Raw genomic sequence first — 16,843 nt, 5'->3', positions numbered from 1 at the left:
CACTGGAGTCTAACAACCTTTTGTTATTAAAATAACATGTGCTATTTTACTATTAACGTGTGTTTTAGTATAACTGATTTCATTGTATTTTTAAAATTTGTAATTCTTTTATTTTAACATAAATTTGTATTCTTAGTATATTTTATCATTAGCACACTTATTTAAATTTTCTATTGGATATGTTGCTTACATACATTTATCATAAACTGCTGTATTAGGCATGTATGCTGTATAATCAAAGACTTAAATAACATTTTAAAATATTATTCAAATTCTGTGCTATTTTAAAATATTCCATGTTGATAAAGTTTTAATTTTCTTTTCAGATTAATTCCTTCATTTGGAAGCTACATCTGACGCTACATCAGCATCATCGTTTACAATTTTCGGTGTTAGTGAATAAAAATTGTGTGACAATGTGTTTAAGATCCAGTAGGAGTGCGTTGTGATTCCATTTTTTAAGATCTCGGCAGGAAGCCGAAGTGTTAAAAAACCTCCATTTTGTGCGTGCGTGCATCGTGCGCGCGCGCACGTGCTATTCTGTGGCGATTTTTAAAATCTAGTTGCAGTATTTAAAATAAATCATTGACAATGATGAAGAACGAACTTCGAACCGGAAGTGAGGTCACGTTGACGTCATACATGGGAAGCGTCGGATCCATCAACGAGACGCCGAGCGAAACTTGCAAAATGGCAGCGAACGGTGTCAGCGGACAGAGTTCCAACAGTTCTGGTAAGTCAACTACTTTTGCTTCTACTGTTATTTTTGGTGTTCGATTTCAAGGTATATCTCCAAGTTAATCTGATTGTTGGTTGTTATAACTTCTTACATCTTGTATTTGTATGTGATTTTATGCAGGTCATTCAGACCAGTAAGTGAGGTAGAAGATGTAGTACAGTGGGATCCATGAGTATTACCGTGGAAATTGTCCATGACTATTTTCATTAATTTATTTTTACATCTCGTGCGTTTTAAAGCGATGGATTTTTATGTATGTTGGTGCAGAAATTGTCAACAGCTTCTTTTGAGTTTTCTTTTAATTCTTCAGGCTCTTATTGGGTCAAATAGTGTGATGGACAATTTGCACGGTTATACTCATGGATCCCACTGCACCTAAAGCAATTTTCCGTTTGAAGCAAATTGAATGAGAAATTGTGATCTATATCGACCATAAAGAAACCACGAAATCAGCTTACACAATTATTCGTCGGAAATTGGACAACGCGAGTATTACCGTGCAAATTGCCCATCACCATGTTCGTGCACTTTGTTTGACCCAATAAGATCTTCAACAATTAAAAGAGAACTCAAAACAAGCTGTAGACAACTTCTGCACCAGCATACATAAAAATCCATCGCTTAAAAACACACAGGATGTAAGAGAAAAATGAATGAAAATAGTCATGGACAATTTGCACGGTAATACTCGTGGATCCTACTGTACAGGGTCAACGAAGTTAGTGATAAGTTGTGTTTCATACAGCGTATATTGATACATCTGTAGATTGAATTGTATATTCTGTAAATATGCTGTATAAAAAAACAAACTGCCGGAGAACTAATTGAGTTCAGTGTACAATAAGACACAAGTTCACATTCAGTTTGCTTTAACAAAAGACTATCGATTTCATTCTTTCGGTCGTTCTACCCTGCTCCTCCTCGATGGCGCAGTGGTAGCGTTCTCTACAACATAATATTGTTGTTCTTGATAGATATTGCTAAAACTTGATTTAGAGACCGATGTTATTTTAGATCAATTCTTGTTTCAGATTGTTTAGCTCACGGAAGAAAAATATCATCTCGTGAACGGAATATACAGATTGTTGAAGATAAAACTCAGGAAGGACGCTTGACAACAAAACAGAAAAGAAAATTTTGATATCACGTACACCTAAACGCTGCAACATGTCCAATGGCGGTAAATGTCTGTATTATCGGAGACAAATTTCTATCGGATATTTTCAGTTTCAAATGGTTCGTACTTACCAATTGTGCCCCAATTGTGTATTGCGGAACATAGTTGAAGGTGCCATTATGCTTTTTACACGAAAATAACTTCGATTTTTCACATTACGAGTAATTCTTTTGGGTCCTTTCTTCCGTTGCGGAACATACAATATGGCGCGTACAGCTGTGGATCACCGCGCGTCGTGCTTGTGTTTTGTCGATTTGGAGTGGGTATGCAGTGTTTCAACCTTCTTAACCGAAAAATACCTACTTTCGTGTTCATTATGTCATCACAAACCATTGACGGATAGCCTCAAAAACCATTCACGATAGCCCCAAAAACCATTCACGATAGCCCCAAAAACCATTCACGATAGCCCCACGAACCATTGACGGATAGCCCCAAAAACCATTCACGATAGCCCCACGGACCATTTCCGGCAAGGTTAGGTTGGGTTAGGTTAGGTAAGCATAGTTAAAAAAAATAATAATAATAAAAAATTCTCGTAAAAAAAAGGCACGTTTGGAAACACTGGCGAGACCGTGTGACTTTCGACTCTCGCGCAATCTCCAGGCACATAATGGAAATAACGGCATAATGTTGTCGCTTTGCACAAAATGCAAGTTTATTATATCAAAAGTGCTTATTTCTTGTTGTGCAGCATTCTAAGTTGAGAAAATACCTCCACGAACTTTCAAAATGCTACAGAAACTCATTTCCTTAAGTAGTTTCTTCTGTAAAAATGAAGAAATGTGTCTCCGATATAACAGACATTTACCAAAATGGCATATAAAATAATAGTAAAACATTACAGCAAATTTTTACCGTGCAGAAGAAGCATTGAGCAGGGTGTTGTTCGATGATAGCAATGAGTTCTCATAGACAAATCCAAGGATTAGAAAGCATAAGCAAACTGCGTGATAGCTTCTTTACACTATTTGTACAACACCTTTGCGTTAAACGGATATTATACGTATTGGTGTAATACGATGAATAACACTGGGGAACAAAAAAAAGATTTTATTTTGCGGCATAAAGTTTAATAACAGTTTCAGCACACAAAACAGCTATTATTGCCAATTGTATGATTGGTTCAGTTGAATTGACTCCAGTTATAAAAATAAACACACCATGGAAAATATAGGAGGTAAAATTACTCTACGCTATTCTCGGTAATATGAAAATTTAATAATGGGCTGAAATTCCCATAATAAACTTATTTATTTATTTGTAAATTGTTGCTAGGCAACTTATGAAGCATCGCTAGGCAATATATCGGACACTCAACAAACCTTAAGGAAGAATACCAAAACACAAAAATGGTTTTAGAAAATAATTGAATATGCTGAACATAAGTGGCTCGTGTGTGTGGATTTGAAGATGGTGATTTTTTTTACTAGGACAGCAAAGTGGGTACACAAAGAATCCCTGTTTCCTATGTTTGTGGGACAGTCGTGCTAGAGAAAAGCATTGGACGATAAAAGTTTGGCCCCCACGGGAAAATATTAGTTGGAAAAGCTAATATCATTCATGAACCGCTGATAGATAGGGACAGAATCATCCTTCCGCCACTGCATATTAAACTTGGGTTGATAAAACAGTTTGTCAAGGCCTTAGCTACAAGTGGTGATTGTTTCAAATATATATGCCACACTTTTCCAGGACTAAGTATTGAAAAATTGAAGGCAGGAATCTTTGACGGACCACCACAAATTTGTACTCATAAATTATGCCAATTTTACAACTTACATGTCTTACATCGAATCTGAGGCCTGACTGAGCTTTGTGTCCGTCGTCAAAAACTTTTTGGGGAATCACAGAGCAGAAAAGTACTCCGATATATTTGGAAATATGTTGAAAATTTTTTAGAAATTGGGAGCTAATATGAGTGTGAAGATACATTTTCTACACAGCCACATTGACAGATTCCCTGAGAACGTTGGTGATTTAGTGAAGAACGGGGAGAAAGGTTCCATCAGGATATAAGGATAATGGAAGAAAGGTACCAGGGACGGTGGGATCGCCACGTGATGGCCGACTACTGTTGGAGCTTACAGAGGGATTGTCCTCAAAAGCAATACAGCAGGAAATCGTATAGAAAACGTTTCACATAGTTTGTTACTTCATTGTGTACATATTTTCTTAATTATTTTGATCATAGGCCTATATAAATTTATTTTTATAATAATGATTGTAATCACAAAAAGAAATATTAAATTGTTGTTGGAAGTTCATTTATATGTATGTCTTATGTTTCCGCCATTTTGGTTTAGTTGCATTTATTTCATAAATTAGAGCCAATTCAGGAAATATATTATTATATCATTATTCAGCAGCATGAAATTGCCCTAAATTAGCTCTCAAACACTGTGCCGCAATTTCACTGTTCCCCAGTGTAATCAAATGTTCATTTATTTCAAGCGATGTTATTCTGCTTTATAAGTGAAACAACTACGTTAATCTTCTCGAATTGTTCGAATTCCTTCAACCTACTTTGTAAATAAATACGCCAAAAAATTGTTTCACGGACCCACCTTTATACATTTCATCTTTAACATCCCTTTGCGGGAGTTTGACTTGCCAACAATCTCATCACAAAGACATTTTATGCTCACAGACGATTAGCGGGAAAGTTGATGTCCCCATTGCCCTTGCACACGCTCAGGTTTAATTAGATTGAGTCACACTCCACGGTCGAGGTCCTCACGAAGCAATTTGATCTCTTTAGACTGGAAAGCGAAGAAGAATGGATGAAATACCACAAGAGAGTAAAAGTTGCTCGATAACAGTGGCGCTATCCACGTTCAGGCTTCTGTTATCACAGCGGAAGGATAATTTAGAGGCAACTAGCAGCTCGTGTCACGTCGCCTAAGTGTCATCGTTGAAAAGTGTGGCAGTCGACCTTTCACTTCAACTTTCTACTTTCTGTGACGTTCTGGAAGCCATCGTTTGTTTACCCAGCTACCTGGGTAGGTTACATTTCGTAGGCACATTTGAAATATGAAGGAAAGAGGAAGGAAAATAAGCTGTCTATTTTAGGGGTTTGAATTCCGCCCAATAAATGTCTTCCTTCCTTTCCAAGGGCAGAGAAAGTGTGTTGTTGCAATTGCATACACGCAAGCATATACGGGAAGATAATTGTCTTGCCACTGTACATTTTTGTGCATTTATTTATCTCTGGGGATAACTGAATTACAGTGTTGCTATAATTTCGTTACGTCACAAGATATTGTTATGACATCAAGTAAAAATTAGGAATATAATAACTTCCATATATTTTGCTTGCTTGATTGTTTATTTTTTACTTTACTTTTGGCTAATCGCGAAAATGAGGATGAGGGACAATCACAAACACGGACTAAACATTACGAGACCTACAGACAAGGCCATCTGCAATATTTTATTCCTACAGTGTTCAAAGTAGGGGGGAAAAGTGGGATGATGTTTTCCCCCCAGTTAATAAAATTCTCATAAAGCATCCATACTAGTAATTTCCCAATTCGAATTATATGAAGTATTTCCAGATATCTCAAGGGGTAGAGGCAAGCAAGGCCGTCCTTTCATACAGAGGATTATCCTGACTATGGGTCTTACCACTAGAGCCTCACTAATGCGCAAAATGGAGTCCAGATTGCAGTACATGGAAGAGAGGTTCATAATTGGATGTCGTCACAGGATCACCCCCATTACACCCCATGTTTTGCTTCAGGCTTCTCTCAGAGCCACATGGTGAAAAATTTTATAAACACATAGTAGTGAGATTATTTTCTCAACATCTCATTGTTTGCAACACCCGAAGCCTCGAGTCAACAAGTGCCATTGATCATCTCAATCCAGCACCTATGGCTAGCAGAGTGGGAATTTTATGGACTTCCGTAGAGTCACTCGCGCTCAAACGCACCGCTTGGTCGAGCAAAAGAACGCATCGAATGGTAGGTTCACTCCGTCCACCGAGGGTGAGTGGCGCCACTATCGAAAATCCTAAAGAACATATGAAGTGTATTATAATTTATTGGAAGATAGCGTCAATTCAGAAATGAACTGCTCGCTTGAAATTCAAACATGCACGGCGTTCTACGGATTTTAGAATGAAATAGTTGTAAAAGTCACTTCTTGTTGTTTGGTGGCAGTAATATTAGTTTAGTTTCCTTTTCTTTCAAGGAACGAAAAAGGATCATGACTCATTTTGTTGCATTAAGCTACTATTTGCCAGATGGTTCAATGCACAACAGTTTATCCTTGTACCTCTTGTAGTTTACAAGTTATCCGTAACTTTGAGAGTGATTCCGTTTCATGCCACTCGGGGCAATTAATTTGAACAGTTTTTGGGTACCATCACATGACACATGGCGCTGGCAGAATCTTAAGTGACGTGTATGTTCTGTAAGTTTCTTAGCTAGCTAGCTAGTTAGTTACCTTTACTCCCTATGGAAGTGCTAATGTAATACCCATTTTAATGGGCTAATAAACTGCTACTGGGGAAATCATACATAGCACAAAAATACACTGATACCTACACGATAATATAAATATAATATAAACGAAACTAAGTATGTTTTACTGAATATAGAACCTCTGCAGTTGGCCTTTTCTGACCACGCTGGAAAGATAGTCTCTAGCCAGCGCTGCCATTGTTCCAAGCATTGCAAGGAATTCCAACTGCGACACAAAATATTTGGCCGTTATGCAACAATTTCCGTTTTGCTTCACAGTACATCGACAGACTGGAGAGTCATGACTCGCGTTCTACGATATCTGCAATGCAGCTGAATTGAAACTACGGGAAATAATTTAACCTCAAGGGAAAAGCAATTTCATTTGCCATTCTTGGAAACAGCAACAGCAACATCACTCTTCCAAGTCGAGAGCGAGATTATTACTGGGCTAATAGATCGGAACTGCATTTCCGATGTCCTATTACAATTTACTCTCTTCATGGAACGGCTCTGGGATTCGCCCAGCCTCTTATGGGCACCTGCGGGGTAAAGGCCGCCAGGAGAAATTCAGGATGACTCCATAAGCGAAAATCACCCCCTATCTTCTCCTATAATCCAGGGTACTACAAAGGTTGCGTGGCATTTTGAACTTCACTTCAGTTGGGAATTTTCTTCCAAATTACTTCCTAAAGAGTATCATTAAGACCACTTATAGGCTAATTTTGCATCCGATTTTAAGCAAATTTTCGCAGAAAGTGGCGGAAGGTGCCCCTATCTGCGAAGGAAATAACTCTTGTGCACATTTGAATGTATTCAGTGTTTCTCATCCTGGATAAAGGGAAATGTGTCCTGAATTGAAAAGCATGTTTTCAATCCAACATTTTCTTGCAAATGTGTCATCCAGTTGTCTTAGATCTTGCATTATTACCTGCTTTTAAGACATAGTTGGATACAAGTTAGCCCACGACTATTTAAGTTGCAGTATGAGTAAGCAGCAGTAGACAAGGTGAACTAAATCTCAAGGATTTAACCATTGCAGAACCATATAAATATGCTTTTTGCATATTTACGTGGTCAGGTCATCTTGGTAAGAGATATCTTGTCTTCGAAATTGTAAAATATTAACTCGTGTTTCCCCAAGACTTCGCGTATTGGTATTTACCATTGTTACATGTAACATATGCATCAATTTACTACTTTGTATCGAATTTCATGAAAATCGGGTGCTTTTCTTGCACACCAGCACCAATGATCATCCAGTCCTCCTTTTCTTGCACAGATCCGTATGTACTTATGACTTTCCGGATATGCGGCATAACGCTACAACAGTACGCTTACGAAACATGCTCCCGTGTTAACTTGCGTAATATGATGACAACAATGCTTTGAATCCGTTTTATTGTTCTTGCAGGAAAATCTGCCCGAGAACTGTACTTCCGCTACTTCTCAAATCCAACAAACTGCTTTCGACAGCAACAGACCATGAGAACGTTTCCTTTTAACATCAGTTTCAAGGCAAATAATTTTACTTCGATTCACTTAGCGAAGGCGTACCACGATCTATAAATAATATTATTAGTAACCACTAGTTATTTCGCGTAGTACAAGGTCACTGGGGCAAGCCAGCGATGTGTACCTGATATTTGTCCTCGACGCTGAAGAATCGGGCACCCAGCACCATTCACTTCCTTGAAAGTGGCAACTGGTGCAACAAAACTCCCCACGACCACCGGAAAATGCATGCAACTGCTTCGTTTACGTCACTTTCACGTAAATTCCAACGAATAAAGAATACAAATAGATGCAATGCAGTTATGAAACTAGTTTCCTCCTGTTTGAACACGAACTCTTGCCTGTCATTCCAAATTTTTGCAAAGTGTGATGAATAAAGTCGTAACATTGGCTTGTCTTTAAATTTAGACCAAGCAACTCGTCATTCCAAATCTGTTTCATAGAATATCGACATTTAGATCTCGAGCAGTATAAAAGTATGCGATCATTGTTGCCTCATGTACAATCTTCAGCATTCGAATGCTACTGTGTATTTATTAACATTCGCGTGAGCCCTCCTATTCACAAAATTCTATCTATTAAGAAGCAAAGTTCACTTCATAAAAGAATTGTCCTGCGAGCAAAAAAAGTTGAAACGCGCATTTGGCATTATGTATTTCTCTGTTCGCGAGTAATTGCATCAGTGTGCTGTATATTAAGTACAGTTATTACACAGAGAATCGTTAATAGAGTAGTGTATATGTATTTATAATGGAACGACATTTTCAAAACGTTGCCTCCCCTTTAAATACACACAACATCAAGACGAAGCTATTTTATAACATGTTTTTAAGCAAATTGAGTGTACAGCTAGTTCTTACGATCCTTGTCGAGAACTGTTACTTACCTAATAGCCTACTCTGATGTCGGAAGAATGGTGACTTCAATCTGCCTACACTGAAGCTTTCTCAAGGCAGGGTTGAAGAAATTACAAAGTTAGAAGAAATCCGCTTGAACACCGTTTTACTTCACAAGTAGTTGTTGATTTTGTAGCATTCCATTTATTTTTATTGTATTTTTGTACTTGTCGACTGCAATCATGTCTAATTGTGCTGTAGCAAGCTATGAAAACTATAACCAGAAAACTAAAGGAACTGACATAAACTATCATAGATTTCCAGCCGATAATTGCGTAAGTAAACAGTGGATTCATGCTTGTAGACGAAATGTAAAAAATGCAAGTGTGCAGTGCCAATTATTGTGAAGAAGATTATGTGCGAGATCTAAAAGTAGAACTTATGTATTTTCCACTAAATAACGTGCTGAAGCCAACTGCAGTGCCATCGCTAAAATTGCACGCAATTATTTCAGTATCAAATAATCGAGGAAATGGTGTAGTTCTCCTAAACACTTAACTTCACAATATGGTTCGCTTGTAGGACATGCTGTTAAGGTTTGCAGAGATGTACGCTACGAAAGACATGCAATAAGGAAACGTGCCCTATGCTGCCAAAATAGAGAAAAATATATAGACGTAGGTATACACACAAACTGCAAGCAATGTTTCGTTGTTGGAAAACATATTCGATCGGTTTCCAAGGAGAAACACACGTCTGCATATTAAGTTACCTTACCTTTTTCCATATCTCCTTTATTCTCGTACCCCTTATTTATCACAATAACATTATCTTTAAAAGAAACAAAAAATAATCCTTTATACAACAGGCAAACATGGCAAAATATTAGTATATCACTAACCTTCATTTTATCATTAACGAACTTGTGCACATTAAAAATTATTGCCAACATTACATAATTCGAATAACCTTACCTCCACCAGTGAGTCAAATACAGGAGAACACAGTAGACCTTTCAACTGTTACTATGATGTCATCAGACATGAAAAGTCCCAAATAACAAATTTTGTATTATACAGGGTGGCTCAATAAGTCACTAAAAACCCTCAGTACAAGGCCACTGCGGCATGGAATTTGAAATTGGCGATGACCAATCGTTATCCGGCCAAGGGGGAACCACATTGACGCCAACCACACGGTCGGCGGCTATCTTGATGTCCGCCATCTTGAATTCAACTTCAGAATTTTAAATGGGAAGGGGGTATATGATATATCAAATCAGGCTAGATTTTCACGAGAAATGCAATGGTGAAGATTTTTTCGATATATCTTTAACCAGTAAAAAGTTATGACTGAATTCTTGTACCAATTTGCTCCTTTTCGAGGTGTTAGAAAAATGTCTTAAAATTTGTTTAGCGCTTCGGTAATGCATCGAGATCAAAGTGACGTCTATGGAGAGACGTTCGCATGCCATTGCACATTATTTTAATCGGATACATCCATGAAGAGCTGTGCATAATGAATGGTTGTCGCGAACAATTTACAGTGTGACGCTTCCATTGAATTAAAAGTCCTTCACAGTGACAAGGCTAATGTTTATGTTCATAAGGAAGTTCATAAACAGAATATTCGATGATTTTTATCTGATAACCCATTTTCGACAGATCAAAGCTGAATGGTTAATGTTGGTAAGTTAATGGTGTGGCGTGCTGTGTGGAACACGATTGGTTAGTCAATTTTCAATCAACGGAACCTTAAATGCTTAGGGCTACTTGGATTTGTTAAATAAACAGTTTTTTTCATCCTTGCTTATGGAAGAAGGTACTTTTTACAGAGTTTTTTTCAATAGGGAAGAACACCAGAACACTTATGGGAACGTTATGAACCAGTTTTTGTCCAAAGTTAGTTATCAGATGACAAGGGTCACATATTCTGTTTATAAACTTCCTTATGAACATAAACATTAGCCTTGTCACTGTGAAGGACTTTTAATTCAATTGAAGCGTCACACTGTAAATTGTTCGCGACAACCATTCATAACGCACAGCTCTTCATGGATGTATCCGATTAAAATAATGTGCAATGGCATGCGAACGTCTCTCCATAGACGTCACTTTGATCTCGATGCATTACCGAAGCGCTAAACATATTTTAAGGCATTTTTCTAACACCTCGAAAAGGAGCAAATTGGTACAAGAATTCAGTCATAACTTTTTACTGGTTAAAGATACGTCGAAAAAACCTTCACCATTGCATTTCTCGTGAAATTCTAGCCCATTTTGATATGTCGCACGACCCCCTTCCCATTTAAAATTCTGAAGTTGAATCCAAGATGGCGGACATCAAGATGGCCGCCGACCGTGTGGGTGGCGTCAATGTGGTTCCCCCTTGGCCTGATAACGATTGGTCATCACCATTTCCATGTTGCGCGCTGCAGTGGCCTTGTACTGTGGGTGTTAAGTGACTTATTGAGCCACCCTGTGCATTGTTCGAATGTTTATAGGTAACGCGAATGTACAAGGGCGTAACATAGTACGTACCTTCAAAGTAACTTCATTCAAATTCTAAAGCCAAACATGTATCAGATTTCGGCCATGCACATAAAATAGAACAGAATGGTCTTTATTTAAGCAGGCATGTTTTCGCCTCATGGGCCGTTCTTATAACCCAGCCCTTGTCAAAGATACAATAAATAAATAAGAACACAAAGAAAGAGAAAAAATATAATGATCATGGTAATACAATAAACATAGTGTAATGATTATGCAATGATAAAATAATACATTGTATCGATTAGTATAGTATGTCTACTGTGTAGCAAAGATAAGTAGTAAGTCATTAGTAGAGCATTATGGGATGGATGATAGGTGTATGTGAAGGTGCAATTATTAAGATTGGTGTAGGTTAATGTAGCTGTTGGGACAATAGTGAGTTATTTAATGTTTTCTTAAAATTATGATGGGAAATAATGTTAGTCAATGGTGCAGACAATTCGTTCCATTCCCTAATCCAGGGGTTCCCGAAATTTTTCGTTTCAACATTTTTTTTGCAGCGCCCAAGTCAGAATATAGGCCTATCTAACATTTGCATGCCACGCTCTGTTGTGTGGTTAGGTTGCTAGCCTTAAGTTAAAAAATAAACATAGCTATATTTTAAATTCAGAAACATTTTGTATGTACAGTGTATGTATGAGTAATACCGTGCAAATTGTCCATGACCATTTCATTATTTTTTCTCTTGAATCCTGTGTGTGTTTTAAACGATGGATTTTTATGTATGCTGGTGCAGAAGTTGTCAACAGCTTGTTTTGAGTTTTCTTTTAATTCTTGAAGCTCTTATTGGGTCAAATAAAGTGCACGAACATGGTGATGGACAATTTGCAAGCTAATGCTCATGGGTCCCACTGCACAAGGTACTAAATAAGCACATATTTGGAACAATCGTATCATTGATTGAATTTACAATTATAAATAATATAGCATTCCACGGCGCACAGTTTGGGAGCCACTGCCCTAATCCCTGTAACAATGAAGGACTGTTTTATGTTTGGAGATTTTTAGATTGTGTTTCTTGCGCATATCATGTTCGATAGATGTTCATACCCCATGAAAAAATCGTACACAATAACTTTTTTAAAATGACATGATTGTTACGGCAATGCAATGAAACGAAGCCAGGAAAGAAATTTTTAGATCTCTTTCTTTGCAAATTGACAATTAGGTGCCAATACTTGCACGGGGCACTGCGACGTTTGCTCTATCAATTTGTCTGCTTTTGCTGGTCGTCGCTCCCTTCGAATAGGCGGCTGTCCCGTCTCGCCCCTCCCATAGCCACGGCTCTGTTGTGATACCATAAACGCAACGCCCCGTGTAAGGCAATCTGTTAAGTCACGTTGGAATGGACTTTGCTAACGTAATCCACCATGTGCTCGATTAAACAATAGATAAATCCCACCACAGACATTTCGGCAGTATACAGCTGAGTTCGCTTAGTATTGATGACGCCACGGCCTTAAGAGGCCATATCATGGGCAGCGGAAAAACAGACCTTCATTCAGAACACTTTTACTCGAAAACTATTTGAGGCATTTGAATCAGCTTTGTGGTGAATTGATCAGAAAGGATGAATCTTAACAGTGATTATCGAATTTTTTTTATCACTTCCATATTTTAATAGATATTAGCTGTCAAATATCTCAGTTTTTGGATCGGCGTATAGAGCCCGATTCTAAGTTACTGTAAAAAATTTAACCTTGCAAGCCTTTCTTGCATCCTTCCTGAGTAAACTGATTTTTTTATTTTTCAAATTGAGAGGCCCATTGTGACAATACGCCATTGCAAACATTGATATGCATTTTCAAACACCTTTGAGAATGGCTTTATTCGAGCCATAGCGGGGCTGGCCATCGGCTGGCGGGGTTATGTTCAAGTCCTACAAGTTCAGCCGTCTGCCGATAGATGACTCTGACCAGGTTTTACTACTGTGGGCGTGGCTTAGATTACTTCTTCTTCTACCCTTGGCATCGTCTTTTCCCTTGGGGGCGGCTTTTGACCGTGCTCCGACCATTTCGGAAAATCCAAAGTTGATTTCCTTCACCCGGCTGTTTTTTCATTGTGTTTCATTTGTCTTATTTCTATTTTCCAAAAGAATAAATACATTAATACAGAGACTGTCCCAATTGAATCTTACATAAATTATAGAAAAATTAAATTTGTAAGTCAATTACATGCTCAAATAGGGTAATCGGGACTGGGGCTACAGGATACAGTGGGATCCAGACCACTGTGTAGTTCTACCGGGGATCGAACCTGAGACCCCTTGAATACAAGGCGAGATAATTACTACTAATTTCATCGAGGAAACTCAAGGACTTATTTGGGGAGGGGTCCGGACCCCTCCCTAAGAAACTTACCAAGTGCAAAAATTAAATAATGAAAATATATTTGTGTAGCATTTATTACATAATCGATGGTTATAATTTCCTTTGAACTTATTGATTGATTTGTTGTTTCTAAGTCCACTTTTTGCACAGAAAGGCTAATCGGGACTGGACTTACAGCTTAAAGTGAGATTCGAACCACTACTTGCATCCACCGGGTATCCAACCCGGGATTCCTTGATTACAAGGCAAGGGCGATACCACTGCGCCATCGAGGAGGCCCACTCTTTGAACTTATTGGAAGAAAGATTGGAATTAGGGGGCTTAGAAGGACAGTACCAATTACCAAAGATTTATGCTTGCACGCTACTATTTATAACAATATGCATAAAATATTAATCAGGAACTTTACTTTTCGCTAACCGGATCTAACATTCTCTTTTATTCAATAAATATTCAATTCTTCATCAATTTGAAATGAATTTTTTTGCCAGCGCACTTGTTTTTTATGCAAATTATGCCGATCTTAACTACAGGTAAGCTAGATAATGAATACTTGCTGTTATCCGATCTTTTTACCTATTTATGTGATGATAATATAATTTTAACTTAAACATCATATTATTATTATTATTCCTGACACAATTGGTTCGGTGTATTTCTATATAAGTGCCTTGGGAGGCCCTACAGAAATTACAGCGAAAGGAAGTGAGAGAGTCGGGTACTCTTTCAAACTCTAAATCTTGTTCTTGTCCCAAGTTATGTAAACGCTCTTTCGTTTTCGTCTCGATCTCTGAATATAATTTCAATTATAGTCACATTAACTTCAACGCATTTTAAAAATACAATTTGTGTCTATACAAAGAACACGCTTGGGCAATACATTCACATTTAGAGAACACCGATGTACCTCGTATTTCATAAAGAGGTAAGACAACTATGCTGAAGGTAATGTTATGTTATAATAATGGAACCTACATCTTGCAATTTTTTTAATTCTAGTTTCATTAAGATTTTACTTTCGATATTATGTGAATACATTAATCGTGATGGAGGGAAAAAACACACCGGAACGACAAGTGACCGGCGACACGTGTCGCTTGAGAATTTCACCAATCGAGCGTAGGCATGTGCGGCCTGTCATGCCGCTACGGTGTGAAACGTTGCTGCTGATTGGCTCGTTCCCAAGCGACATATGTTGCTTGTCGCTTCGGTGTGAGTTCTCCCTAAGAGGGCGAGTGACAATGAATTAAATTACATCTTCATAGCTTGTTCATGACTGAAAGAAGCTACTTGTGTCGCATGTCGCTCGGACTTGGACTTTCTCTCAATATCGTGTATCATGTCGACTCGGTTTGTTGTTCGTGCCAGTGGCGTCGCTAGGCCATCTGCTTTGGGGGGGCTGCAACCAGATACATGACTTACTACTATTGTAAATATTTTTAATGTTTGAAAATAGCAAAGTGATTAATAAGACACTAACATATAACAAACATAAGGAATTAAAACTAACATATTCTTGTCCTGTTTTTCTAATGTTGGTGAACTATGTCTTTATGTATCAGCTGTACTCTGCGGTTCGAATTTCTTGCAAAATTATCAATAACACAATCCCTGGAACAAATCCTGAGGACGTTTATGACGTCCATAAAACCCGAAATTTCTTTCATAGATGTACAATTTATTGTACTTAGTTTTAGCCCTAAATTTATACGCACACCTCTACTATGAAACCTCATTCTATGAAAAAAATATGTACCAATCTTTTAAGCCCCCTCCCCATCCTTTTGTTTCCCGAAAAAAATCTTTGCGGAAACTGAGTATGTGTCATATGACTTCGGTGAACCCCCAGGAAAATAATACACGAGTCGCGCCTGCATGAGAAGCACATTTCTCGTGATCTTTGAATTTTCTATAACCTTTTTCCAGTTACGAACACCGATACTTGTAAATGCAGGATCTGCCTTACCTGTCTGGAATACGAAATGTCTACAAGGAAAACAAAAGGCTGCATCGTGATTAACACTGTACTCGATCCACCGGTAACTTTTGTACCATACTTCATTTAAACACCTATTCTGGTTACCGAAAACACTACCTGGAAATCTGGAAAGAAACGGTTGTTTAGGCCCTTCGCTTTTACTGCCTAAATCTGAAGTGATGAAACTCTCGACTTCTTTTGTAGATGAACTTGGAGTGGGAGGACATGTTACCGATTCAGCTGTTGCAGTTGAAGCAGGTACCTTATCTTCATCGAGACATTCTGTGGCTGTGCTGCATTCGCTTAAAGCTTCCGATTTCAGGCGATTACTTCGAATAATCAATTTGTCCATTGTTGTACGAACAACAGTAAATGTCACAAAAAGCTTTGATAACAAACACACAATATCACAAACTCCGTAACACAAAACGCACCACTACCGTTTCCTCGCGTAGCAACCGTTGTGAAAATAGAACAAATGACGGCGATCGTTTGCAGTTGCCAGCTAAAGACATGGCGTGTCAGATGTAAGATCGTGGTTTAAAGAAAACTATGTCACAACGAAAAGATTCTTTCCCAGAATATGTATCTAGAGGTATGTTCCTGCATTAACAATTGTTCAAATATGTTTTCTCGAAATACTGTATGTAATAATAGCTAAAAATTGGGGGGGCTTATCGAGGGATTGGGGGGGCTTCAGCCCCCCCAAAAAAGGACCTAGCGACGCCACTGGTTCGTGCATGTTTTGCTTTAAACTGAATAGGCTCTTGTTGCTTGATGTGAATGTTCCGTGTCGCTTGGGAACGAGCCAGTCAACAGCAACGTTTCTCAATGTAGCTGCAGACCGAAGTGACAAGCGACACACACCTCTAGAGAACAATCCAATCAACAGCAACGTCTCACACAAGCCTGCGTTCAATTGGTGAAATCCTCAAGCGACACAGATATTTCACACCGTCTAAAGCAAAATATTCACTGTGCATGCGCGAACAACAGGCCAGGGCGACACGATGGACGGTATGAAAAAGAACTCAGTCCTAGGGACACACAAGCAACAGACAACACAAGTTGAATGGTTGATTGCGTTTATTACTGAGAGCCAGTTACCAAGAGACACGTGTCGCTTGTCGCATGTTGCTTCGATATGAAGTATCCCTAAAAATATCCCTGCATCTCATCAGACTTATCATTCATTAATTTCCTCAATTATCTCATCCAACTCGTTTGTATTTCCACCCTTCTACATAAGA

General features: G+C 38.3%; 1 protein-coding gene across 3 annotated transcripts in view; it reads left to right on the top strand.

Moving 5' to 3' along the window:
* LOC145977955 (sodium-independent sulfate anion transporter-like) overlaps nucleotides 1-16,843 on the top strand; it is a 239,366-nt gene that overhangs the window by 173,404 nt on the left and 49,119 nt on the right. For all 3 annotated transcript variants that reach the window (XM_083110299.1, XM_083110300.1, XM_083110298.1), the window contains one exon: nucleotides 327-733. In XM_083110299.1, coding sequence (XP_082966425.1) covers nucleotides 592-733 — 142 coding nt within the window. In that variant the 5' untranslated portion in view covers nucleotides 327-591. The remainder of the gene's footprint in view (nucleotides 1-326; nucleotides 734-16,843) is intronic.

Source organism: Lepisma saccharinum, chromosome 24 (genome assembly GCF_977018435.1).
Source record: "Lepisma saccharinum chromosome 24, izLepSacc3.1, whole genome shotgun sequence".
In the NCBI taxonomy this organism is placed as follows: domain Eukaryota; kingdom Metazoa; phylum Arthropoda; class Insecta; order Zygentoma; family Lepismatidae; genus Lepisma; species Lepisma saccharinum.
The sequence above is the reverse complement of the archived record's forward strand: the minus strand, read 5'-3'. Positions and strand labels throughout refer to the sequence as shown.